This window comes from Nannospalax galili, unplaced genomic scaffold (genome assembly GCF_000622305.1).
Source record: "Nannospalax galili isolate Female #2095 unplaced genomic scaffold, S.galili_v1.0 scaffold385, whole genome shotgun sequence".
In the NCBI taxonomy this organism is placed as follows: Eukaryota; Metazoa; Chordata; class Mammalia; order Rodentia; family Spalacidae; genus Nannospalax; species Nannospalax galili.
In genome coordinates this window covers 1,478,784-1,506,459 of record NW_008354956.1, presented here as the reverse complement: position 1 = coordinate 1,506,459, position 27,676 = coordinate 1,478,784, and the positions used below count along the sequence as shown (strand labels likewise).

At 49.0% G+C, this 27,676-nt stretch overlaps 2 protein-coding genes across 3 annotated transcripts in view; one reads left to right on the top strand and one right to left on the bottom strand.

The window, feature by feature from the left end:
* Nucleotides 1-5,689: 5,689 nt before the first annotated feature.
* Nucleotides 5,690-15,895, top strand: Ckm (creatine kinase, M-type; the record flags this gene model as incomplete). The annotated part of the gene is given in 8 exon segments (XM_008852029.1): nt 5,690-5,736; nt 8,299-8,497; nt 9,400-9,554; nt 10,126-10,258; nt 11,510-11,681; nt 12,764-12,887; nt 13,526-13,715; nt 15,066-15,895. Coding segments are annotated over 7 exon segments (1,146 nt in total). The 3' UTR covers nt 15,245-15,895.
* Nucleotides 15,896-20,838: 4,943 nt separating this feature from the next.
* Mark4 (microtubule affinity regulating kinase 4) overlaps nt 20,839-27,676 on the bottom strand; it is a 43,070-nt gene continuing 36,232 nt past the window's right edge. The window contains exons 14-18 of one of the 2 annotated variants that reach the window (XM_008852028.3): nt 27,126-27,229; nt 24,019-24,297; nt 23,797-23,876; nt 22,593-22,637; nt 21,895-22,110 (exon numbers count right to left, since the gene is read on the bottom strand). In XM_008852028.3, coding sequence (XP_008850250.1) covers nt 22,046-22,110; nt 22,593-22,637; nt 23,797-23,876; nt 24,019-24,297; nt 27,126-27,229 — 573 coding nt within the window. In that variant the 3' untranslated portion in view covers nt 21,895-22,045. Of the gene's footprint in view, nt 22,111-22,592; nt 22,638-23,796; nt 23,877-24,018; nt 24,298-27,125; nt 27,230-27,676 lie in introns of both variants that reach the window. The other variant, XM_008852027.3, reaches the window with a different exon arrangement.

Below are 27,676 nucleotides of genomic sequence, written 5' to 3'. Positions count from 1 at the left end.
AGAGGCGAATAAGTAGCAGAAATGTAATTGCAGCAGCAAGTCTAGCAACAGAGTTGCTAAGCATTGGAGGAGGAGAAAGTCCTATTGTATGAAACGAACCTGTACAAGAGGAAACCAAGGGTAATTTTACAAAATCACTTATTTTTTTGTGAACTGAACATCACACCTTGCTCCTGTAGTATATGCTAGAGTCATCCCATAGCCCTGGGAAAGGAATACTATTAACCAATGAAGGAGGAACAACCTACAAAGTAAAAGTGAAGGAAGAATCGTTGGCAAGGGTGGAAGGCAAACGTGATGGTAGCAAAGGCGGAGGTGTCCCCCTTTTTTTTTTTTTGAAATTTATAGATTGAGGGTTTTGTGGAGTAAAAGAGGTACGTATGTACCAAGCAGGTGTCCAAGGTAACATACAACAAACAAAATGACAAGAGAGGGAGGACATACATCTTAGTTTTAGAACATCTAAGAGTAATATAAACGTAGGTTGTCAAGGCAACATAAAGTACATCTATGGAACAATAAGGTGACAATAGGTAACCATGGAGACACAAACAAACATAACATTTAAAGTGAGACAAACAAATCAAAAAACAATAACTGATATTAGTGGTTAACTTGTAATTTTTTAAAGTGTGTATAATATTTTTTATTATAGACGTTTTTTGTAAACTTATGGAACCTGGAAAAGAGTTAAATAGATTTAAGAGCACTATTTGAGTGATTTTTGTTACAAATTACCTGTTTATTATTATCTGTAGCTTTAAGACTTATTTATAAGTAACTTTTGTTATAAGGTATTTGTTTAGAGTGTTTAGGATGTCACCTTACTTACCTGAGCCACTGACCTGTGTTGTTGGGAAAGAACACAGAAAGACAAGTTTTAAAAACGCCAGGTTTTAAACAAAGTTGTGTCAGGCTTAAACTGAAGGAAATATGTTATATGGTATTATTGAAACATAACGTGTTGGGACTGGAACCCACTGTAGATTTGTAAAAGGTATAGTGTTGACATTGTGTGGGCACATTTGATTATATCTAAAGTATTGTTGTGGATGGCCCTGGTTAGTGTCTTGACAGTTTTTTAACTATTTTTTATTAGATCAATCATAGTATGTTTGTTTTTATAGGTTATTTGTATGATCAATCTAGAGTAGGTTTTTTTTTATGAACTTAAGGAGACTGATCTTTGAGGTGGGAGCCCCTTTATTTAAAGAAAATTTTGTATGTCAAGGCACTAAAACATGTAAGTTGTTTTTATTTTTTTTTATAGAGTTAGAGGGTTAGTTTGAACCTGGAAAATTTTTGAGAACAGAAGTTTGTGAGAACTAGTATGAGTTTGAACAGAAAGGACCAGTTTTTGTCTTGAGTTAGTTTTTTATATTTTTAGTTTATACTATATTAGTTTGAAACAACAAGTAAGAGACATTAGGTAGAAACTATTTTTAATAGGACAGTTTATTTGTAACATTTAAAAATTTTGTAAACTTGTTTTAAGACTTTATGTCTTACTTTTTAGAAATTTTATAAAGATTAATCATTTTTTTAGATGTATGAAAAAGTTGGCTTGGAAATAATTTTTTTTTGACAAACTTTTGAGAACAACACTGAAAAGAACAGGCTTAAGTCTGAAGTGAAAGGTGTGCAGTTTCCCTCCAGAGTTAGCTGTCAGCGCATTTAACAGCCTAGGTTCTTAGAAATTATCCTATACATAGTATACAAACACTTACAATATTCACATGCACATCTGCTACACTTTTTCCTTAGGGGGGCAGAGGACCAAGAAACCTTGTTGTTAAAGTTTTTATGTGTATTATTATAGCTAGGAATGGTGGCTATTGTTGACGCCCACCGCACCTGGGCTTGAGAATTATGTTGAAAGGCATTGTTATAGAGCCTTTTAGGCACAGTCTGAGACTGGCTTTTTTTGTTGTTTGTTTTTTTAAGAGAAGATTTTTGTGGAGATTTTTTTTTAATTTATATTTTTTTGTTTAGTATTTGTTCTTTTTACATTTAGGGTAGATCTTTGGAGTTTTTTTGTTATTAGTTTTTTGTTGGTTACTTTTAGTTTTGTATTTTTGGGTGAAATGTCCGCTTTTACTATATTTAAAACATCTTTTGTTTTTAGTTTTATTTTTATTAGTTAAAAAACCTTTAACAGTTAGTTTATTAAAAGCCGTTGTTATGGCAAGTTTTTGTTGATAAGACGGACCTATGTTTGAACATAGGCGTGTATAGTTAGTTAAATTTGTTTTTTTTTGTAAGGTTTGATTGTTGTTTGATTGGCAGGATTGGCATTTTTATAAGTTAACTGTTTTATATAGTTTAGTTTTGTCTTAATATTTTTAAATATTTTTAGAAGTTTTTAGGTTTTTTTTAGTTGGAATATTTTTTTATGTTTTAGTGGTAGTAGATTGAACTTGTGTGAAAAGTTTTAGGTTATATTGTATTTGTTGTTTATGACTTTTATATTGACCTTTATTAGTATATTAAAATTTTATTTATTTTTAGCTTGGTGGGTTTTTTTTTTTTTTTTTTCCCTGAGGCTCTTAGCATGGAGGTGAGTGTGGTCCGCGGAGGAAGTGGCGTAGGCGGCGCTTTTTTTTAAAAGCGGCCCCATCAAGTTTTGGGCTCTACCCCTCTCTAGGTAGGGCTTGTGGAGGGCCCCTATGTATAGTTCCCCGACCACCTTGGGTGGCCCGGAGGGGGATTTGTAACAGTCGCCTTTTTGGGGGGAATTTCTCCCAACTTTGGCTTAGAACTATTTTTAAAATTTTTTTTAGCTTGGGCAATTGTTGTCATCATTGGTTTATGTTTATCTTTTTTATCTATTAATTTTTAATTAAATTTTAATAAGAAAAAGTAGTAACTGGGACCTTTTTGGTTTAAATATTTTATAAAACTTTTGTAATGTATTTTTTACTTTTTTAAATTTTTTTATATTTATAATTTTTGGGGGGGAAACCATGGGCAGATGTTTTTTACAAAATCAAAAAAATGAAATAAATCTTTAGTTGTAACTTTTATTTTTTTGTCTGTAAAGTTTTTTTTAATTGTATTACATATTTTTGCTGTTGATTTAATTTTTGTCCCATGATTGAACGACTAATTTACCTGTTGGCTCGGTTACAGTAGGCTACTGCAACGTTTTTGAACTATTGTTTGATCAGGTATGCACCCCTTCTTTACTCCGTCGTTGGACCCTCACGTTGTCCCCCAGTATCTAGCCCCACGTTGGGCACCATGCTGTGGGAGGCCACCCCGCAATGTGACTCGGTTTCGACCTGCAGACCTTTTACGGAGTACCTGGATTGGGGGGTGGGGCTGTGGATGAGGCAAGCGACAAGAGAAATGGAGACAAGACAGGAGTCTGATCAAGTCTCGTTTATTGAAGCTCAAGCATGAGTTTTTATAGAGAATGAGAACAAAGGCACACAGACTGCAAACCATTACATCAGTCAGAGCACAAGGGCTCTGACGCACATTAAGGGAGGTATCTCTGATTATAGAAGAATGAAACTGTATGTTAAAAAAAAAAAAAAACAAGACTGTGGACCAAGACTATCTAACAAGTCTATCTGGCCCCGGCTTCAAGCCAAGGTTTTGGGCCAAGGTTATGAGCCCCGGCTGCAAACCAAGGACTTCCGGCCACGGCTGTGAACAAAATAAAAAGTTGCCAGCTGAGGCCTGTCAACAGTTTTAAGAGGTAACTGAGACTCAGTTAAACCTCAGGCTCCCAGGCTCCCAACAGACTGAGACCGGGAGAGTGCACCGGATCACTGTGGAGCAGCTGAGCCTTTCCACGGAGGACTTTGGACTTGGACATTGGGCCCAGGCCGGGAGGTACTCCCTGAGAGCAGGGATCTCTGGAAGCTTTGGTAACCTGGTGACACCTGGTGCACTAGGCCCACTGGTCCAGACCTACTCTGACTCTCCACCTAAAGTGTGTTGTTTGTTGTTGGTAACTTTGTATTGCATGAATTGTTCATTCAATATAAATTGTTGATTGCAACACAACACACGTGTGGAATCTCTTCTGTCCTTTGCACCTGTCCCAGCTCTCCCGAGTAGCATTAACTTATGGGGAATGGTTTTTGAATCCTTCCTCGGGACATGGGAGCAGCCACCCGGGGGCCTCAGCTGCCCTTGTAAGGAGCTATGGCTTGGGGACACCTGACACTGCCTGGTTATAATTAACCCAGACACGTGGTGACCCCCACCACCACCTGCTGCCTGCACCCCCCCATCCCAATGCTTGGGTCTCCTAGAGGCAGCAGCCAAGCCTGCTCTAAAAATAATCAGGTCCCCTCCCTGTCCCCTCCACTGCAGAAATGTGCTGGTTCCTCCAGGGTGAGGGGCAGGTCGAGGATGACCACTGCACCCAACCTCAGCCCCAAGTTTGGATCTCCCCAGCTGGGTCTCCAGCCTCAGTTTCTCACCTTATCAATTCCACAGAGGAAGGGCCGGGCATCTGGGTTCTGACTTCAGTTCTGGTCTCTACAGGCTTCTCTGGGCTTCTGTGTCCTCCCCTGGGTCCAGTGGCCTTAAGTTTCTCCTGGGTGCTGGCAGGGTGGGGATGTAACTCAGAGGAAGAGCTTTTGTCTGGCATGCTTGTTATCCTGCGTTCTAGCCCCAGCTCTGCAAAAAAAAAAAAAAAATAAGGCAAGATAAAGAAAAGCAAGAGCAAACTGGGTGTGGTGGTGTGGCCTGTAATCTAAGAATGGTGGGAGGCTGAGGCAGGAGGATTGCCACAAGTTTGAAGCCAGCCTGGGCTACATAGCAAGACCCTTTCTCACTGGGAGTGGTGGTGCACACCTTTGATCCCAGCACATGGGAGGCAGAGGCAGGTAGAGCTCTGTGAGTTGGAGGCCAGCCTGATCTCCATAGTGAGTAAATTCCAGGCCAGCTGGGCTACATGGAGACCCTATCTCAATAAACAGCCCCCAAGACCCTTTCTCAAAAAGCCAAGTAAAACCAGACATGCCTTTAATCCCAGCACTCAGGAGGCAAACGGAGGCAGATCTGTGAGTTCAAGGCCAGCCTGGTCTCCACAGCAAGTTCCAGGTCAGCTCGGCTTTTAGGAAGATCCTGTCTCAAGGAAACAAAAAAACAAAAACAAAACAAAGCCAAATATAGAAATATTATAACAAGGTTAGGCATGGTGGCACCTGCCTATAGATCATGGTACTTGGGAGGCTGAGGGCAGGAGGATTGTCATGAGTTTGAGGCCAGTCAGGGCTTCACAGGAAGACCCTGTTTCAAAACACAAATAAATAAAATATAAAATAAAACAAAACAATTCTCCCAGTGGCTGAGTGGCAACAGATGGTAAGGCTCAGGGGAGGGTGCTGACCACTGTCAAACCTTCAGGCCACAGGGCTTCTATGTGCCTGGGCCTTCTGAAGTATCCCCTGACCCATGTTCCGGGCAGGGGGCCAACTGTCCCCGCCAACTAAACTCAGCACTTGGTCTGGGAACCAGCGAGCAGGCCAGCCCCTGGGGCAGCCCATACAAGGCCATGGGGCTGGGCACCTGGCACTCCTGGGTCCGGGGTGGGCACAGTGCCTGGGCAGTGAAATGAGGGCTCAGCTGCCTTCAGGGGCCCCTCCCTGGGGACAGCCCCTCCTGGCCAATCACACCCAGCAGGCCCCTCTATATAACCCAGGGGTTGTAGACACTTCCCCCAGGTCAGCATCACCTCCCAGATACAGATAGCTGCTCATAAACCAGCCCAGACAGGTATGTTCTGCAGGGACTCAGGGCATGGGGGGTTGGCATGGGAATCCAGGGGTCTCCTCACTCGGGAGCCGGCCTGGTCCCCTTGTAACTGAGGTTTCTATAGCACAAGTCATAGGGACAATTGTCCAGACAATGGGGGTGTGGACAGCTGCCGATTGTCCCTCTTGCAAGAACTGGGTGGACTCTTTACATTAATCACCAGAATGCAAGCAGGTGTCTGGGTGACACCTGTCAGGGTTCTCTGACTTTGTCATTGTGTGGGTCTGTGTTGTGTCCTTGTGACCTTGTGTCTTGTTCCTCTCTTTTTTGTTGTTAAATTTTTAAATTATTGTATTTATTTTTGAGTGTGTTGGGGGTTGTCAGGCCTTTTGGAGGGTCAGAAGGCAACTTGTGCATCCTGGGGATTGAATTTACACTGTCAGGCTTAGTGGCAAGCAGCTTTACTCTCTAAGCCATCTCACCAGCCTCTGGCTCAATGTTTGAGTTCCTAGATCTGAGTTATCATCTTGAAGATTTGACCACGGGACTCAGTTTACCCAGGGATCTTGGGGCGTCTGAGTGATGGGTGTGTTTGTGTGTGTGTGTGTGTGTGTGTGTGTGTGTGTGTGTGTTTGTCTCTTGGGGAGGATGGGGGTTGGAGGCAGGGTCCTATCTCCTGGGGGTGTCCCTGGTAGGGCTAGGGGTGAGGACACCCCTTGAAGGGGGGTGTCTGGGTTGGAAGCCTAGGGTGTCCTTGAGCCTTAGGGGCCTAGTTCCATGTCCTCCCAGCCCACCTGTCCCAGTGCTGACTTGGTGCAAAGCGAGCCAGCATGTGGGGTGGGGCAGGTGGCAGTGGGGGGTGGGGGCAATCTAAAAATAGACAACAGCTTCAAGGGCTTTAGTGGGTCCATGTTCTCCTGCCCCACCCCCCTCTGTACAACTTGGCCAGATTTCCCTTCTACCCGCTCACCTGCCTCCCATCACTGAGCGGAGTGTGGGTCTCCTATTGTCTGTGGTGGAGGGGTCTCTACTTTTCTGGGTCTAGTGAATAAACATAATAATATAAAATAAAAATAACAGTAATAAAATAAAACTGATCCAGCTGGGGAGATGGCTCGGTCAGCAAAGGGCTTGCTGAGTAATCATGAGCACATGAGTTCAATCCCCAGAACCCACATTAAAAAAAACCTGAGTGTAGGGCCAGATATGGTGGTGCACACCTTTAATCCCAGCACTCTGGAGGCAGAGGCAGGTAGATCTCTGTGAGACTGAGGCCAACCTGGTCTACATATCGAGTTCCAGGCCAGCTGGGGCTACAGGGAGACCCTGTCTCAAAAAACAAAGCAAACAACAAACTAAGGTGGATGGTACCTGTGGAATGACAGCCAAGGTCATCCTGTGGTACCCACACATGCACACAGGCATGCAGGCATTCACGCACACATGCATGGACACACGCACAAATGAGCTGACGATAGAAACCTGCTGGGTCCAGACACCAGCTTCAAGACAGGCCTGTGCTTACCCAGCCATGAGCCAGAGCTCAGGGAAGAGCACAGGTTCAGAGAGGTCTGTCTACTCACTAGCCTGGGGCCACACAGAGAATTAAAACTGGGCTCTGACAACTGTCTGAGGCTAAGTGGCCAGAGGTAAAGGCAGCTGCCCAGGCACCTGCCCCTGCCCCTCTTCTGGATGGATCTGGATTGGGGATCGCAATGGAGTGGTTATCCTTTTTCTGAATTCTCAAATTTTCAGCTACATGCTCTAATTGGATCCTCACACAGACCTGAATAAAGTAATTGTAAGTCAGGCACTTAACCTGCCTTACTACATTTAAGTCTCTCCAAACTTCCATGAGGTGAACACTGTTGTAGATCCCCACTTTACAGATGAGTGGAACAGGCATAGAGAAGTCAAACAACTTGCCTAAAGGCACACAGTAGAGCTGGGATTTGAACCCAGGCCATTCGAGTCTATATCCTCTGTTCTGTTCTTTTTCTTTTTCCTTTTCTGCCTCAGCCTCTGGAATGCTGAGATTACAGGCATGGGTCACCATGCCCCAGTAGAACCTATATTCTTTTACTGTTGGGGAAGACTCTGTCTCAACCCCAGGCTAGCCCCCAACTCTCAAAGTAGCTGAAGGTGACCTTGAAGTTCTGATCCTCTTGCTTCTACCTCCTGACCACTGGAATGACAGGCCTGAGCCACCCCACCTAGTTTATATGATGCTGGGGATAGAACCCAGGGTCCTGTGCATACTAGGGCAAGCACACCACTAACTGAGCCACACTCCCAGCCCCCAGGCCCCCCTTACTTGTCACAATATTTTTTTGGCTTGGGGTGGGAGGCAATGGTCCTATTCATTTCCCAGCTGAAGAAACTGGGTCCCCAGCAGGGTCAGGCAACCAGGATGTGGCCAAGTCAGGAGACTGACCTAACCATTCTGATGTGTGGGTTCATGGAGGGGATCCCTCTTGTTCCAAGTCTACAGTCTGCTTGACCCCAAGACCCTGGCTGGGCTCTCCTGCCACTCTGAGATCCAGCTCACCTTCTCCTCCTCCCACCATTCTGGGGGTCCCACAGGCCGCCATGCCGTTCGGCAATACCCACAACAAGTTCAAGCTGAACTACAAACCTGAAGAGGAGTACCCTGACCTCAGCAAACATAACAACCACATGGCCAAGGTGCTGACCCTTGACCTCTACAAGAAGCTGCGAGACAAGGAGACGCCATCTGGCTTCACCCTGGATGACGTCATCCAGACAGGAGTGGACAACCCAGGTGAGCCTTCAATGCACAGGACCAGACAGCTAGACAGAACCTTGCCACCTGCCCCAGGGACCTCAGATAACCTCTCTTCTCTCTTTACTGTGTATGAAATCCAGGACCTCATGCATGCTAAGCAGGGGCTCTACCACTGAGCCTCACCCGCAACCCCTCACTGGGGGACTCTAGACAAATGCTCTACCACTGAGCCAGGGGATTCTAGGCAGGTGCTCTAAGTAGCATGGAATTCATATTCAGCAACCCTGCCCCCCCTAGCTTTTTTTTTTTTTTGAGACAGGTCTACTCACTATGTAACCCTGGCTTGCCTGGAACTGCTTATGTAGACCAGGATGGCCTCAAAGTCCTAGAGATCTGCCTGCCTCTGCCCCCTGAGAGCTGTGATTAAAGGTGTGCACTACCACGCCCACCCTTTATCTTTTATTTTTATATTTGCATGCTGGTGATCAAACCCAGGGAACGATCTACCACTGAACCCTGTCCCCAACCCATAAGTGGGTCCCTCAAGCTTCTTACCTGACCCTCTGTGGAAGCTGATTATCTAAGTTTCTAAACATTTTGGGGTGAGACACTATGATTTGGTGACACCAAGACACACCTTTTACAAGTTTACCAGGTTTCTGACAATCCCCTTTCTCCTTAACCTCTCCCAGGTTCCCCAGTCATTGCTACTAACCCTCAGCTTGGTTATAGAGAGGTCTTACTTGAAACCCTGCTGATGCCTATGACATACCACCCCCTAGACACACTCCTCACACAGAGACACACAGACACCCTACACACACACACACACACACACACACACACACACACACACACACACACACAAATTCCCTACCACATTCAACACCTGTCACAAGCCCATGCCCTCCCTTGCTGACCTCAGCGTCATCCCTCAGGTCACCCCTTCATCATGACCGTGGGCTGTGTGGCTGGGGATGAGGAGTCCTACGCAGTCTTCAAGGACCTGTTCGACCCAATCATCCAGGACCGCCATGGTGGCTACAAACCCACCGACAAGCACAAGACTGACCTCAACCATGAGAACCTCAAGGTCAGTGGCCTCCAGGGCTTGTGGTGGGCAGGAGAGACAGTAAAGAGAAGGGAAGGGGGGCCACACCAAGAGGGAGAGACAGGGAGACCATAGAGATGGTCTCTATGGAGGGAGGGAGGCACAGAAAGACACAGGAATAGAAGCTGGAGGGTCCTGAGGTGGGGCAGTGAGGCTGGGGCCAGGGAAAGAAGCTGAGCCTCAATGGGAGAACTGGGGAGGATTTGGGGAGACCCAGAAGGATCTGGGGAGACATGGGAAGATCTGGGGAACCCTGGAGATCTGGAGATACTGGGAGGATTCTGGGGGATCTGGAAAGATCTGGAAGGATCTGGGGGTACTGGGAAGATCTGGGGAGATCCTAGAGGATCCGGGGAATCTGGGGCCACTGGGAGGATATAGGGAATCCTGGGAGGATCTGAGAGGATCTTGGGGGATCTTGGGGGTACTAGGAGGATCTGGGGGTTACTAGGGGGACCTGGGGGGACACTGGGAGATCTGGAGGAAGAAGAGATTCTTGAGGAGGCCTGGGTTGGCAGGGGTCTTCCCATCTTGATACCCCTGCTCTCTGCAGGGCGGCGATGACCTGGATCCCAACTACGTGCTGAGCAGCCGCGTTCGCACAGGCCGCAGTATCAAGGGCTACACACTGCCCCCTCACTGCTCCCGCGGGGAGCGCCGTGCGGTGGAGAAGCTGTCGGTGGAAGGTGAGCTTCCCCGAGTGGGTCCCCAATCCTGCACCACGGTTTCCAGTGCAGAGGGGTGGCATGGAGCTGGCCTTGGCTAGGGAAGGCTGGCCGCAATACCTGTGCTAGAGGGCTTATCTTGAGAAGCCCTGGGAAGTTCTACACCCAGCAGCCCCTGGGTTCTCTCGCTCATTAGCTCATTGATTGATTGATTGATTGATTGATTGATTCATTCATTCATTCATTCATTCATTCATTCACGGACATTTTTATTGCTCTGACTTGGGGAGGTGACAATATTATTACTCTGGGGAATTTGGCAGGGAACATCCAGAATTGCTCCCTTTGGCTGAGCCTGGTGTGGTGGTGCACACCTGTAATCCCAGCCCTCAGCAGATAGGGGCAGGTGGATCTTGTGAGTTAGAGGCCAGCCTGGTCTACATAGTGAGTTCCAGGTCAGCCAGAGCTACATAGGGAGATTTTGTCTTAAAAGTAAAACAAACAAAAATAACAAATATTTGTCGTGGCTACAAATTTCTGTCTATTGTTCTGTTGAGGCAGAGTCTCCATGTATAGCTCAGGCTGGCCTCCTCCAACTCCTGATTGCCCAGCTTGGGTCTCCTGAATGCTGGGATTACAGATGTGCAACACCCACAGCTCCACAATTTCTGGGGTGTAAATTCCACAGTGGCCAATTTTAAGGGGCTCTACTAGTGACTCCTCACAGAGGTATGGAGAAGATGCACAGTGGGAGCCTGGTGTGGTGGTGCACACCTCTAATCCCAGCACTCAGAAAGCAGAATGTCTGTATGGTGGGATGCTATGGAATGTCGCCCCACTGTGCTTCTTTTTCCTTTTCTTGGTTTCTGAGACAAGTTCTCCCTGTATCCCTAGCTGGCCTCAATCTCACCAAGAGCTTTCTGCCTCTGCCTCCTGAATCCTGGGATTAAAGGCATATGCCACCATGTCCCCTGATTCTTTTATTTTTATTTTATATGTATGAATATTTGCCTGGGTCCAAGTGCACTACATGTGCAGCGGTCAAAAGAGATCATCAGCTCCCCTGGAACTGGAGTTACAGACGGTTGGTAGCCACCATGTGGGTGCTGGGAACCAAACCTGGATTCTCTGCAAGAGCAGCCAGTGCTCTTTCTGAACCAACTCCCCAAGCCTACTTTAGGACATCTTTGAGGTCCAGGCTCAGGTATCAGGGAAACAGTAGTGTCAGGTAGGTCTTGGCCACCATCTGACTGCCCTCCTATGGCCCCTCAGCCCTCAACAGCCTGACAGGCGAGTTCAAGGGCAAATACTACCCTCTGAAGAGCATGACGGAGCAGGAGCAGCAGCAGCTCATCGATGACCATTTCCTGTTTGACAAACCCGTGTCCCCACTGCTGCTGGCCTCTGGCATGGCCCGAGACTGGCCCGATGCCCGAGGCATCTGGTGAGTCCCTCTGTCCCTCGGCTTCCATTCTCCCTGTTTTTCTAGTCCCCCGCCCCCTCCTCCATCAATTTGAGACCAAGCCCTGGCCTCCCACCCCTGCCTCATCTTCCTCTTGTGTCATATTTTGGGAAAGTTGAACCAAAAAAGTGTGGTGAGGAATTTACGCTAATCAGATTTGTCAGCCCAGTAACTGGAGAGGTTGAGGCAGGAGGATTGAAATTTCAGGGCCTGCCTGAACTACACAGTGAATTGGAGGCTAGCCTGAGCAACTTAGTAAGACTCTGTCTCAAAATAAAAACTAAAAAGAGAGCTGGGGGCATGGCCAAGTAGTAGAGTGCTTGCTAGTATGTGTGAGGCTCTGAGTTAGCCCTGAATATGGCAAAGAAAACAAAAGGACTTACACTTGAACCTTTCTCTGGACTCAAATCTTAGCTCTCTCATTTACCAGGTGTGTGACTGTGCATAACTATAAGTACTACCTACTCCAGAGGCCTGAGGCAGGAAGATCACTTGAGGGCAGGAACCAGCTTAGTTAAAATGAGATCATTAAACACACACACACACACACACACACACAAACCAGGACTGGCTCAGCGGTTGAGAGCACTGACTGCTCTTGCATAAGACATGGGTTCGATTCCCAGCACCCACATGGTGGGTAACAACCATCTGTAACTCCAGTTCCAGGGGATCCAACGCCTTGTTCTGACCTCTGGGCATTGCACGACCTGGGTACGCTTACATACATGCAGGCAATACACTCACATACATAAAAATAATAAATAAAATATTAAAAATAAATATTAAAAATGTTATAATAATAATGATGATGATAAAAGCTGTAGGTGGTTGGAATCTCAGAATCTTTGGCACACAGAAACAGGCTCCGAAGGGATAAACCTTGTCAGTATTACCTGTAGTTCTCAACCTCAGATTTGAAGTTTCGAAGACTCCACCTGCCTCCCTTGTTCTCATCCTTCAGGCCCCCAGGCAGGAGACTGTTTCGACAAAGGCAGGGGTTGGTGTTCCTGGGAAATGGCACTCTTGCCCATCTGACTTCTAGACTTGGCTGTCCCTTCCAGGCACAACGACAACAAAAGCTTCCTGGTGTGGGTGAACGAGGAGGACCACCTCCGCGTGATCTCCATGGAAAAGGGGGGCAACATGAAGGAGGTTTTCCGGCGTTTCTGCGTGGGACTGCAGAAGGTGGGTGTCTCCTTCAGCGGCTGACTACTGACCCCATCTTCAACGCCACACCCACTTAGTAAAGCCATGCCTCTTCTGTAGACCAAGCCCCTTCCAGACTCACCACACAGTTGGCATCCACCAAGCCGCACCCTTCATAGCTCCACCCACTTTCCAACTCCTCCTCCCGTCCACTTTCCAAGGCTCTTTCCTTCCCAATACCAAGACTCACCCTTTGGAACTCCACTCACTTTCCACGTCCCCACCTCTTATATACATATATAACATATATATGATATATATACACCAAGCCCCACCCACCAGGACCCCGCCCACCTCCCCGTCCCTTCTTCCAGTACCAAGACACACCCCTTAACCTAGTCTACCCACTCTCCAGTCCCTGCCTTAGTTTACGTCCCAGCTTTCAGAACCCATTCTACCACCTACTTTCAGGTTCTACCTCCCCATAACCTAGGTCCAGAATCCTGAAGCCCCGCCCCTCCCATGCCAGCCTCCACCCTCTGCTCCCAGCCCTGCAGCTCCGTCTCCTGGCAGCCCCACCTCCTCCTTGGTTCCCACGCCCCATCCCTCTGAGCCCTGCCAGGGTGTCAGGGTTCCCTTGGAGCCCAGTCCCAGGTGTTGCTTTCTCCCTATATCAGATTGAGGAGATCTTCAAGAAAGCGGGTCACCCCTTCATGTGGAACGAGCACTTGGGCTACGTGCTCACCTGCCCCTCCAACCTGGGCACCGGGCTGCGCGGAGGCGTGCACGTGAAGCTGGCGAACCTGAGCAAGCACGCCAAGTTCGAGGAGATTCTCACGCGCCTGCGCTTGCAGAAGCGAGGCACAGGTGCGGCCCCTTGCGGTGGGAGAAGGGGAGAAGGAGGACACGACCCCCCCCCCGCAAGTTCCTGGGTCATGGTTCTCTGATATGCATTTTGCATACATCCCTGGCCTTATCTTGGGGACTCAGTTTCCCCATCTGTAAATGGAGTATGGTCAATTCCATCCTAAGCAGTCAGCTTATTCATTATAAGTTCCACTTATTTGTTATGCTTTTTCATATATATATACACACACATTACATATAGGGAGAATATTTATTTCATTTTTGTCTTTTTTTGAGACAGGGTCTCCCTGTAGCTCAAGCTGGCCTTGAACTCACAGAGATCGACCTGCCTCTGCCCCCCAAGTGCTGGGACTGAAGGTGTGCCCCACCGTGCCCTCCTATTATTTATTTTTTTAAGACAGAGTCTCCCATAGCCCCAACTGGCCTGGAATTCACCATGTAGACCAGGCTGGTCTCGATCTCACAGAGATCTCCCTGCCTCTGCCTCTCAAGTGCTAGGATTAAAGGTGTGTGCCACTATGCCCAGCAATTCATTTTATTTCTATTTTATGTGTATGAATATTTTGCCTGCATGTACGTAAATGTACCCATGTGTGTAATGTCCACGGACTTCAGAAGAAAGCATTGAATCCCCTGGAATTGGAGTTACAGATGGTTATTAGCTGCCATGTGGGTGCTGGGAACCGAACCCAGGTCCTCTGGAAGGGCAGACAGTGCTCTTAACCGCTGAGCCATCTCTCCAGCCCCCAGTACTTTTTAAAAAAATTAATGTATTTGTTTGTGTGGGGGAGGACACTTGTGCCACTACATTCGTGTCTGGAGGTCACATGGTACAACCTTCGGGAGTCAGAGTACTTTCCTTCCACCATGTGGGTCCTGGGGATCGAACTCAGGTGTTGTCAGGTTTGGTGGCAAGCATCTTCACCTGCTGAGCCATCTCACCAGCTCCTTATAATTGTGGTGTGTGTGTGTGTGTGTGTGTGTGTGTGTGTGTGTGTGTGTGTGTGTGTGTGTGTGTGTGTGTGTGTATTACATTATACTATAAAATTTTTTTCTTTTCCTTTTTGAGACTGGGTCTCGTTGTGTAGCCCTAGCCTCAAACTCAGACATCCTCCTGCCTCTGCCTCTGCCCCTGGAGAGCTGGGACTAACGGTGTGCGCCACCAGGCCAGGCCCGTGCTATATTTCTTCTTTGCATGGTTGAGGATTGAGCCACCCACTGCACCTAAAAGCCAGACATATGGCTCACGATACACTGAGCCCACGACCTGTTTGCACCGAATGCTCAAGGCGTTTGCAGTGGGCACAGGGTGGACCCTGCTCATTCCCGGTGGGCTCTTCTCCCGCGCAGGTGGGGTAGACACGGCTGCAGTAGGCGCGGTGTTCGACATCTCCAACGCTGACCGTCTGGGCTCATCCGAGGTGGAGCAGGTGCAGCTGGTGGTGGATGGCGTGAAACTGATGGTGGAGATGGAGAAGAAGCTGGAAAAAGGACAGGCCATCGATGACATGATCCCTGCTCAGAAGTAGGCGCCCGGCCCGCCTGCCTTGGGCAGCTGGAGCCCTGGCCCCTAGAGGACCCCGCCCACCGGAGTCCCGCCCCTCCACCCTCGCCACGCCCACATCACCACGCCCCCTTCCCTGGAGTCCCGCTCATGAGGTTCTATCACAGGGGGTCCTAGCCATCCATCCTCCTCTGGGTTCTGGCCAATGAGAACTTCCTCTTTGGAGTCCCACCCACCAACTGGAGCTCCTGCAGCTGGGCATCGCCAGTGCCTGCTACTGCTTCCCCAAGCAGTAAATAAAAGCGATGGTGGCCTTAGCTTTGTGTGTGCCAGCTGTTGAGGGAGAAGGAGGTTGGGGGAGGGGGCTTCGACGTCTGACCACAGAGGCTTTGGAGTGCTTTGGCGCCCCTTTGTGATGTATCTCACTGGCCTCCTGTCCCGTCTGTGTTCGCCTTTCTCTAGATACCAGGTTTTTGTTGGTGCTGTTTAAAGCAAGGTCTCCTGTAACTCAGGCTGGCCTTGAACTTCTGATTTTCCTGACTCTGCCTCTTAAGTGATGGGATGACATATGTGTACCATCTTGCCCTGCTTGTGTGTGTGTATGGCATGTTCATAGGTACATATAGGTACACATACCTGTGGCTTCATTCAGAGGCCAATAAAAGATAGCAAGTTTCCTCCTCTATTGGTCTCTATTTTCAATTTTTATTTATTTATATTTTATTTTTATTTTATGTGTATGCGTATATTGCCTGCATGTAGGTAAGTGGACTAAGGGTTGTTAGCTGCCATGTGGGTGCTGGAATTCAAACCTGGGTCTTCTGCAAATACAACAACCAGTATTCTTAACTGCTGAGCCATGCCTCCAGCCCCTATTTATATTTTAAAAAAATATTTTAGCTGGGCATGGTGGTACATACCTTTAATCCCAGCACTTGGGAGGCAGAGGCAGGCAGATCTTTGTGAGTTCAAGGCCAGCCTGGTCTACATAGTGAGTTCCAGGAGAGCCGGGGCTACAAGGAGACCCTCTCTCAAAAAGACAAAAAAAAATTATGTGTATGAGTGTATTGCCTGCATGTATGTGAGTGCACCCGTGTCATGCAATATAATGGAGGTCAGAGAGGGCTTTGGATTCCCCTGGAACTGGAGGTAAGGACAGGTGTTAGATGCCATGTGGTGCTAGGAATCAAACCCAAGCCCTCTTCAAGAACAGTAAGTGCTCTTAACTGCTGACCCATTTCTCCAGCCCCAATTCTACCTATAAAAAATATTTTATAATTTTTTTATGTGTATGAGTGTATTGCCTGCATGTGCGTAAGTGCACCCATGTCTTGCAATGCCTGAGGAGTTCAAAAGAGGCTGTGGGATCCCCTGGAATTGGAGTTATAGATGGTTGTTAGCTGCCTTGTGGGTGCTAGGACCCAGGTGCTCTACCAGAGCAGACAGCACTCCTAACTGCTCAGCTATCTCTCCAGCCCCCTAAGTTTTTGAGACAGGATCTCTCTTTTGTTTGTTTGTTTGTTTTTGGTTTTTTTGAGACAGGGTCTCCCTGTAGCCCCAGCTGTCCTGAACTATGTAGACCAGGCTGGCCTTGAACTCACAGAGATCCGCCTGTCTCTGCCTCCCAAGTGCTGGGATTAAAGGTGTGCACCACCACGCCCGGCAGAGACAAGGGTCTCTTTACTGAACCCGAAGCTGGCTGGCCATGTAGCTCCCAAGATCTCCCAGGTTCTGCCATCTAATACGGGGGTTACAATGTACAGCCATATCTAGCATTTATAGGGGTGTGGAGGATCCAAACTCAGGTCTTCTTGTGTGTACAGGAAGTACTGTCACCCTATGAGTCATCCCCCCCCATCCCCTTTTTGAGCCAGGGTTTCCCTATGCAGTTTAAGTTGGCCTCAGACTCACCATGTTGCCCAGGTTGGTTTCAAACTATTCAATCCTCTTTCCTCGGCTTCCTGACTGCTGGGATGATGGGTGTGAGTCTTCATGCTCAACTTAGATGGCAGGCTTTTGAATTCTTCAAGAATTTGCCATGGGAGGCAACAAATGACGCGCTGAGTAAACTGTTTGCTGGCAAGCCCGATGACCTCAGTTTGACCCCCCAAACCTCTGTAAAGGTGGAAGAACCAACTCTCCAAAGTTACCCTTATGACCTCCACACATGCTGAGACACAGCACATGAATGCAACCCCCAATAATAATGAATAAAACTGAATACTTCAGAGTTTGGTATGCTGTGTATGACTTTGATCCCAACACTTGGGGAGGCAGAGCCAGCTGGAGCTCTGTGAATTCAAAGCCAGCCTGGTGTACATAGAGCGTTCCAGGCCAGCTGGGACTACAGGGAGACCCTGTCTCAAAAAGACTGAAAAAAAAAATCAATGAAAAAGAATTCAGCCAGGCATGGAATCCCAGCACTCAGGAGGCAGAGGCAGGTGGATCAAGGCCAACCTGGTCTCTATCAGTTCCAGGTCAGCCAGGGCTACACAGTGAGATGCTGCCTCAAAAAAGAATCTGCCACTGTTTTCAACTTTTGAAGAAGACCCTGTAATTGTTCTCCTTTAAGGTAAGAGTGAAGTGCAGGTCATCTACTAAAGGTTCATTTCTCCAGTTCTTCCCCAATAATTGATCATTTATTCATTTATTTATTTAGACACAGGGTCTCCCATAGTCCAGGCTGGTCTCAAACTCACTATTTAGCTGAGGATGACCTTGAACTTCTGATCTTCCTATGTTCACCTCCTGAGTGCTGGGATTCCAGGCATGCTCCAACATGCCCTTGCTGGGGATTGAACCAAGGTCTCCAGCATGCCAGGCAAGCACTCTCCCAACTGTGCCTTCGCTCAGCAATTTCCACCTCAACGTTTTTGCCCAAGTTGTTTCTGCTTCCAGCATGAGGGTGTGGGTCAGAGCATCTTCAGGTAGTCTTTAGGGTGGGGTCCTTGGTCCCAGTAGTAGGGGAGTGGCAGAGCAACTGGGGGACTAAAAGGAGCAGGTAACAAATCAATTATTAATGGGACTTGGTGGTGCTCTCCTGTCATCCCAGCACTTGGGAGGCTAAGGCAGGAGGATTGCCAAGAGTTCCAGCCCAGTCAGAGCTATATAGCAGAAAAGAACGGAAAGGAAGAAAGGAAGAAGGAAGGAAGGAAGGAAGGAAGGAAGGAAGGAAGGAAGGAAGGAAGGAAGGAAGGGAGGGAGGGAGGGAAGGAAGGAGGGAAGGAAGAAAGGAAGGAGGGAAGGAAGGAAGGAGGGAAAGAAGGAAGGAGGGAAAGAGGGAAGAAAGGAAGGAAGGAGGGAAGGAAGGAAGGAGGGAAGAAAAAAAGGGGTAGGCAAGATGGCTCAGTGGGTAAAGGCAATTGCCACCAAGCCCGATGACCTGACATCAAACCCCAGAACCCACATGGTGGAAGGAAAGACCCACCCACATTCTCTAACTTCCACATGCACACTATGACTCCCTCCTTCCCCAATGACTAAATATAATTTCTAAAAAATTTAAAGAGCTCTTAGAGATGCTGGGCAGTGTTTAAGAGCACTTGCTGCTCTTGCAGAGGACTGGAGTTCAGTTCCCAGCACCCATGTTGGGTGGCTCATGCCTGTAACTCCAGGACTGGATCTGATGCCCTGATGCCTCCCAGATCTTCTGACCTCCCAGGGCAACTGCACTCACATCACATCACATCACATCACATCACACACACACACACACACAGCCTAATTTAAAAAATAAGGAGCTGGAGAGATGGCTCAGCAGCTAAGAGCACTGGTTGCTCTTGCAGAGGATGGGGGTTTGAGTCCCAGCACCCACATGGCAGCTAAAAACCATCCGTAATTCAATTTCCAGAGGAATCAGATGCCTTCTTCTAACCTCCATTGGCATTGCATGACACTGGTGCACTTAGATACACACAGGTAAAACACTCATACACATAATTTTTTTTAAAGCCAGTGCGGTGGCACACGCCTTTAATCCCAACACTGGGGAGGCAGAGGCAGGTGCATCTCTGTGAATTCAGGTCTATGTAATCAGTTCCAGGCCAGTCAGGGCTACATAGTGAGATCCTGTCTCTCTCAAACAATTTATACACACAAAAACATATATATATATAAAAGAGCCCTTAGAAATCAATAAATTCATGTCCTGTTCTATGGAAGGCTGAACTGAGGCCCAAGGCCATTCCCAGCATCACTGAACTAGAGGTTAGATGATAACACAAAGGAGGCTTGCCAGGTGTGGGGCCACCCTGGGCAGCTACGTTCCTATTTGAAGACCTCATCACTGGTCCCACCTGCACTCAGGCATGGTGAAGGCAGAGTCTGGGCAGAAAGTCTGAGCCAGCCCCAACTGGAGTCCAAGCCTCTGCCAGGAATCATGTCGCCCAACCTGCTAAACCTCTTAAATCCATCTGTTCCCTCCACATCTGCTGGGTCCCCAGTGCCCTTGCGGAAAAGCCCACACTGCACCCTCTGCTGGGGTACAAGGTCCTACCTATCTTGGCTTGGGAGGTGCTTGCTTCTCCTGCCCTCCATGGAGCGGCAGGTGCCCCCTGTAGATTCCCTTACTGCAAGCCCAGTCCACTTCTTATGGTCAGTCTGGCAGATCCATTGTCTCCACTGAAATTCAAGTCTCATCCAGGTAGGCTAGAGCTCTCCCCCACTGAGGCTATCTCTCTCCTTCACAGAACCTTCCATGCCTTCCTAGGACCAGTAGAGAACACCTTGCAATTTCACCCTGGCCTCAAAACCCTTGGGTGGCTAAGCCCTGCTCTTTCAAACTTCAGAACCTTCCTTTGGGGAAACCCCCCCCCCCCCAGGTCTAGATCTAAGTAGGAGCCCGGCCATTACTAAAGTCATCTGGGTCAATCATAGCCTACCTTGTGATTTTCTTCTGGAGGTTGGCCATAACAGAAGCTAAATTGGAGGGGCAGAAGTTTGGAGGTGCTGGGTCACTTTCCCAAGATGGCACATGCCTGAAATCCCAGCACTCAGGAGGTTGAAGCAGGAGGATCATAAGTTCAAGGTCAGCCTGGGCTACATGGTGAGAGGGACCACACTGGATGCCTGGATCCAACCATACCTAACACCTTCAAGTGTCACAAGCTAATAAATTCTAGTTTAGGCGGTGTGGATAGGCTCTTACCCATACAGAGCATTCATCTCACTAATTCTCCGTGAACACTCTACACAGCAGCTACTGAGATTAGTTTTCTGGTTCCACCACAGAACATCATTTGCTTTGTTCAGGGCTCCAGGGCAAATTCAAAGCCTGACCAACTCGTATTTGCCTGTCAAAGCCACATGCTGCCATTATTTTCTGTAACACTTTTCTTTGGGGGGGGGGCAGGGTTGAAAACTTCATGGAGCCCAGCATAATCCTGCCTCCGCCTCCCACATGCTGGACTTATAGGTGAGTGACACCACATATGGCTTCTCTGGGGGGGTGGAAGTCAGGAATTTTTTTTTTTAAACTCAGGATTTTATATACACTAGGCAAGCACTCTACTGAACTACATCCTCAACCCCTGGAATTTTCCCATAACCCTCTTCATTTTAATTCTGTCCCTGGTTCTGTTTTACACCCCCAGCCCCCCATAGACAGGGGTTGCACAGGTCTCCGTGTCCAGAACTGGGCCTATCAAGTTGGCACCAGTCAATCCTTGTTTATTGAGTATGTGTAACTGGAATAGGAGTAGGCTTTGAGTCCAGTGTATAATGGCAGAGGGGGGCAAGTGGCTAAAGGGGGTTGGGCAGAGGACGAGGGCCTCATAGAAGAGGTCAAGTTCTGTTCTGCCCTCTTTCCCGGTCATCCTTGACCCTTCAACCCCATTGCCCCCATTCTGCAGAGAAGACTGAGGCTCAGCAAGCAGAACCACAGGTCGGGGTCCCCGTCCCTGCTCCCTGGCTCACCTGCAGGCCAGGGGCAGGGAAGGAAAACCCCAGGTCGGCCGGAAGGGAGGGACTCTCCTACTGTTTATTGGGTAACAGGCTGCAGGTGAGGGGCTAAAGGGACAATAACTTAAAAACCGGAGGCTTCAGCGGCAACTTCCCAAGAGACCTCTGCAGAGGGACAAGAATATTTACAGGGATTTGTACAAAGTGCCCCGCGCCAGCCTGGGGCAGAAAGGGGTTCGAGCATGAAGGGTGGGGAGGGGAAGGTTTCTGCCTGTGACCCCCCCCTCACTCCCTGCACCCTAAGTTCTTTCTCCAGTCTCCCTGCTAATGTGCAAGGCCTCTTGAGCTGTTGGGGAGAATTTCCTCAGTTTCCCTTGCTGCTTTGGCCTCCCCGACCCCAAGTCTCCTCAGGTGCCCTGAGGCGCAGCAAGGTGGGGGTACAGGTTCCACTAGAGGCCCCAGGAGGGTGCCAGCTCCACTGCTGAGCCCTCTTATTTCTGTCATGCCAAGTGTCCCCACGGATAGGAACAGGGAGAGTCTCTGTCCACCAACCTAATCCAGGGAAACAGAGGTGATGTGGAGAGGGCCCCCCTGTCCCCTCCTGGGAGCAAAAGAGCCCAGGGAGAGGAAGAGGAAGGACCGGGGGCCGTGGTGGCTCAGAGCTCGAGGTCGTTAGAGATGCGGGTGACGAGGGTGCGGAAGGCCAGGGCAGTGCCCGCCACACGGCGGAAGAGAACACCCCTGAGGCCCGGCCGGGGCAGCTGGCACACCTCTACTTCAAAATGGGATAGGGGCTCGGGCCCACCAGCACCCCCGTGCAGGCAGGCCAGCAGGAACGGCTGTGGCTGGCGACAACGACAGCGTGCGGCCACCGTAGCCTGTTGCAGAGCTGCCATCAGGGCCTCAGGAGGACGCGAGCTGGTCAGCTTCACACTCCAGGGGAATCGGAGCAGCCGGGGGGCGGTTTCCGTTTTATCCCAAGGTAGATGGCAACTGAGGAGAGGGGACAGCAAACATCAGAGGACAGGACAGTTTCCTCACTATGCCTTGCCCCTCCAAGTCACACCTGCAGGGGGATCCCAGGTGTGCACCACCATGTCCAATTTATGCAGTGCTGGGGATGAAACCCAAGGAGTGACAGAGGATGGCTCTCAAAGTCTAAAATATTTACAGGCTGGGTCTGCCTGTGGCCAGAGCTGCCTACATTCCTCCTGCACATGAGGGGAAGGGTGAAATGTTGAAGGAAAACTGTGCTGCAGGTGCTTTGAGGCTGAAGTCACTGATGGTCACAGATAGGTGCTGAGGGGCAGGACGTGGCAGAAATGAGAGGTCTGAGTGCAAGAGCCAGGTGCTGGCAGGTGAGGGGTTATCCTGGGGTGTTTTAGGAAGTGGGCTCCAGAACATGAGACTAGGGGCCTAGGTAAGGGTATGTAGGAGGGAGTGTGAGGACAGGTGGGGTGGGGCACCTCTCTCACCTTGTGACCTCAGGTCTCCCGATTCTCTCAGGTTCGTCTGTGACCCTGGAGGGCGGGAGGAGGGGACAGAGTGTAAAACTGGATGGAGTAAGGCTCCTCCCCTACTCCCGGCAGCCCCTGACACAGCTCAGCTCTCCTGCCCCACTGGCTGGAGCTGGGCTGGGCGGGGCTGGAGCCCACATTTGATCATTTCCATCCAGAGTGGGTGGGGTCTGCACTGAAATTGTTAGTGCAGGTTGTAGGAAAGAAACTGAAGGAATTGGAAAATGAAGAGAAAAAGGGGGATAAACACACCTCCACAGAGAAGGGGCATGCATAGACACACGAACATGCTCACACACTCAGAGATTATATGTGTTCAAATGATAGACATCTTCCTCAGTAGGTACTCACCACTGAGCCACACCCCAGCCCCTCATTGGGGGATTCTAGGCAGGTGCTCTACCACTGAGCCACACCCCAGCCCCTCACTGGGGGATTCTAGGCAGGTGCTCTACCACTGAAAGGATTCTAGGCAAGTGATTTATTGCTGAGCCAGGATCCTCCCTTCCCCAGAAGCCCTATCTGTTCTAATCTTTTACTTTATTTTGTTCTAATCTTTAAAAATTCTGAGGTCAGTTACTCAGGCTGACCTTGAACTTGGGGATCCTCCCACCTCAGCCTCCCCAGGGAAAAAACTGGGTTTTTGGTCTTTTCCTTTGAGCCCTTGTCACTAACTCAGTTTATGTGTGTCACTTCCTGTCTGGGTCCTCTATTAGACGCTGGCTCTGCCAAGGCAGGGATAGTTTATATTTTGTTCACGGTACTCCAATGCCGAGGACTGTACCAGGTATACAGTCAGTGTTCAATAAAAATCAACAGCACTGAACAACAAACAAGTGATGTTTGAATAGTACACACATATAGCAGTTTCCATGGCCATGTGCTCAGTTCCATCCATACAGCACCACATTGACTCCCCACAATCACCCTTAGAGGCGGCTTCTGTGACCACTACTGCCATCTTACATAAGAGGTGAGGACCAGAGAGGTTGAATGACTTGCAATCAGATCCCTCAGCAGGGCTGATACTGGCCTTTCCCCCCAAAGTCGGCCTCTACAGACCCCAAACCCCATTCCCACCTACACGGTCCCTCCCTATATTGCACACAGTCAGACATGCAGACAGAGAGGTAGACTGAGGGTGGAGGAGGCTGGGACTTACTGATCTTGGATCCCTGGGGCAGAGAGGCGCCCGAGACACAGCGGTTAGAGTTTTGCCGTTTAGAGGGATCGAGGGTAACCCTGCAGGGTGAGGAGGTGGTGAGGGGTTGACAGGGGTGCAGAGGAGGGAAAGATCAGGTGCAGGCAGTGAAGCAGAGAAGACAGGTTAGGCCCTGCCCCTCCTCCCTGGCCACACCCCCATCCCACCTCTAGGGCAGCTCACCTTCTGGTCAGTTTGGAGGTCAGCTTGGTGAAGAGGTTGGTGGTGGGGCGAGGTCGCCCAGAGGGCAGGGGTGTGGCCTCATGAGCCAGTGTGGGTGAGGCAGGGGGTCCATTCTGCACGCCCCCGCCACTCCCGCCTCCTGCCCTCCGGTCTCGAACCTGGCCCCCGTGGAAGGTGCTACGGATGGTGGAGCCCCGTGCCAGGCGGCTCCGCTCCCCTGATGGGGGAGCCAGGCTGTGACTGGAGGGGGAGGCGGGAGGCACCCGCGGGGTACCCGAGCTGTAGGCAGAGAGAGACAAGTCAGGGTGGGGCTGAAAGGGCCCAGCATGGAACTCAGAAATAGGACTGCCAGGCGCAGTTGTACAGGCTGTGCATGAGTACAGATGTTAGTGCTATTTTACAAGCTCTTAAACATTTATTTTTATTTTATAGGTAGGAGTGTTTTGCCTTCATGGACATGAGTGTGCCTGTGTGTGTGCAATACCCACAGAGGTCAGAAGAGGGTGCTGGATCCCCTGGAACTGGAGTTACAGATGGTTGTGAAGCCATATGGGTGCTGGGAACCAAACCCAGGTCCTCTGCAAGAGCAGCCAGTGTCTTAGCTGCTGAGCCATCTCTCCAGCTGCCCCTCTTCCCGTGGCATTATTTTATTGATTCTCCCTCCAGTTTCTCGCATCCAAATTCTAACCTGACCTAACTCTACTTAGCTTCCTAGATGAGCTTTCTGAGTAGATATATGACTATCACTGGACCTCCAACTTCTACCTTCCTGGGACCCTCAAGCCCAGTCTAGACCTCAGCTTGGAAATTCTGAATCAGAGTTCACTACCCTAACCCGAATACCTAGAATCTATCCCCCTTGTCTTTTGGTATCCAAGCTCAGAGACTACACATCCCAGCATTCCTTGCTGCAAGAAGCAGCCATGTGATTGGCCATCAGCCTGTAGGCTAAAAGCAGTTGTCTTTTGTACCATTTCTGGGCCATGCCTTTAAGAAGAGTTCTGGGGAAACAGTGGCAATTGGCACAGAGACCCAGAGTTGGGGTGTCCCATGGATCAGGAGAATTGGTGTTGGATGGTTCTGCTCCTGAAGTCTGAACATTGTATTGACGCCACATGACCTTCACTGCAGCTCAGGCTGTGATCTAATGGAGCCACTTGACCGAGCAGAACTCCAAAGTGGAATTTTACAGTGCTTACACACACAGACTCTGGAATTCTTGCTCCCTGCTTTGCCAACTGTCCGGCTCTGGGCAAGTTCCTTAACCTCTCTGGGCCTCATTTTTCTCAGCCAAAAGTAGAGATGCTAGGATCCACACACAACGCAGTTGGAAGCAATCAACCAGGTGCTGGACAGAGCTCGACATCTGGCTGATGTTCAATGAACCCTTGTCATTGTTTTTTTTTTAATATTTTATTATTTTTATATTTTTCGTGTATGAGTGTATTGCCTGCATGTATGTGAGTGCACCGGTGTCTTGCTGTGCCTTGGAGGTCAGAAGAGGGCTTTGGATTCCCCTGGAACTGGAGTTAAGGACGGTTTGTAGCCGCCATGTGAGTGCTGGGAATCAAACCCAGGTCTCTGCAAGAGCAGTCAGTGCTCTTAACCGCTGAGCCATCTCTCCAGCCCCAACGGGTGTTTTTTTTAAATTTAGTAACTATCAATCTCTCCATCATTCAATGTCATAGGGGACCCGTGTCAGATAAAGGATCATGGGACACAGGGGAAGTTAAAATTAGCCCCATTAAAAAAAAAACAACACACTGTTGTTTGGTTTTTTTTTTTGTTTTTTTTTTTTTTTTGGTCTTTTTGAGACAGAGTCTCTCTGTAGCTCCAGCTGGCCTGGATTTGATATGGAGACCAGGCTGGACTCAACTCACAGAGATCCACCTGCCTCTGCTTCCTGAGTGCTGGGATTAAAGGTGTGCTTTTTTTTTTTTTTAATTTTACTTATTTATTTTTTATTTTATGTGTATGTGTATATTGCCTGCATGTAGGTAAGTGCATCCGTGTCGTGCAATGCCCTTGGTGTACAGAAGAGACTGTCAGATCCCCTGGGACTGGAGTTACGGACAGTTGTTTGCTGCCATGTGGGTGCTGGGATTCAAACCCAGATCTTCTGCAAGAACAACCAGTGTTCTTAACCTCTGAGCCATCTCTCCCACCCCAAAAGGTGTGATTTTTTTAGTTGGTTTATTTTTATTTTATGTGTATGAGTGTATTGCTTGAACATATGTAAGTGCACCACGCATGTGCAATGCCTGTGGAAGCCAGAAAAGGGGCATCAGAACCCCTGGAACTGGAGTTATATATGGCTGTTAGCCACCATGTGGGTGCTGGGAATTGAACCCAGGCCCTCTGCAAGAGCAGCCAGTGCTCTTAACTGCTAATCCATGTCTCCAGCCAACCACATCAGCCTCATTTTACAGAAGAGAAACTGAGGCTGGGAGATTCACCCATTGTCACCGACCAAATCATATCATTGGCAATTTCATTAGCTATACCCCAGAGTGTCCCTAATTTATACAGTACTAGGAATAAAATCCAAGGCTTTGTGCATGCTAGGCAAGTAGTCTAGCCCTTCCCTACATGGCTTCATGCGCCCAAGGTTGACCCTGAACTCCTGATCCTCTAGACCCAGTCTCTCAGATGTTGGGCACCATGCCAGGGACTTTACTCACTTACGAGGCATTGGTCATCTGATTTGACCCTCATTTCCCAGCTGAGAGACACTTCCCACTCAGGCCCCCAGGCAACCTAGATGATGCAAGAATTGGTGACAAATCTTGGGCTTCTTTCTAGTTCTAAATATGGATCATTCAAGAACTCCACTTCGGTTCCCAGGCTCGTGGGTGGAGGACAGGCAGCCTGCCTTCCTGGCACTGTTGACTAGCTCATGGAGTGGGAGCATGTTGAGGGGGAAAGATCTGCCCAGGACCGGGAGGAGCTGGTGATGTGTGGCATCTACCCTGCCATCCGTCCATTTTGATCTGATTGTGTGTGTGTGTGTGTGTGTGTGTGTGTCTGTCTGTCTGTCTGTCCATCTGTGCACACTCGTGCTCACCCACTCCCCATGTTTCCCTTCCTCCCAGCCACTGTCCAAATACCTGTTTTCTTTGCCATTTGGCAACAAGGATGGGCGCTCAGCCCCTGGGCGCTCTGTGCAAACATAGGTATTCCTGCGGGTCATCATGCTGGGGGGCAGGTTGTTCTGTGGGGGACACAGCAGAGGAGAAGACATGAGAAGACGCCCTCCAGCCTCCCTCCATACTGCCCCATTCAGCACACCAAACTTCTTCACTTTTTTTTAATTTGGTCTTTTGAGGTAGGGTCTCCCTGTAGCCACAGCTGGCCTGGAACTGACTATGTAGACCAGGCTGGCCCTCCTGGCCTTGAACTCACAGAGATCCACTTACCTCTGCCTCCCCAGTGCTAGAACTAAAGGCATGTGCCACCACAACTGGCCAACGTCTTCACTTTTTTTAAAAAAAAAAAGATTTGGGGCTGGAGAGATGGCTCAACAGTTAAAAGCACTGACTGCTCTTGCAGAGGACCAGAGTTCAATTCCTAGCACCCACATGGTAGCTATGAATCGTCCTTAACTCCAGTTCAAAGGGAATGTGATGCCCTCTTCTGACTTCCGTGGCATTAAAAAAAA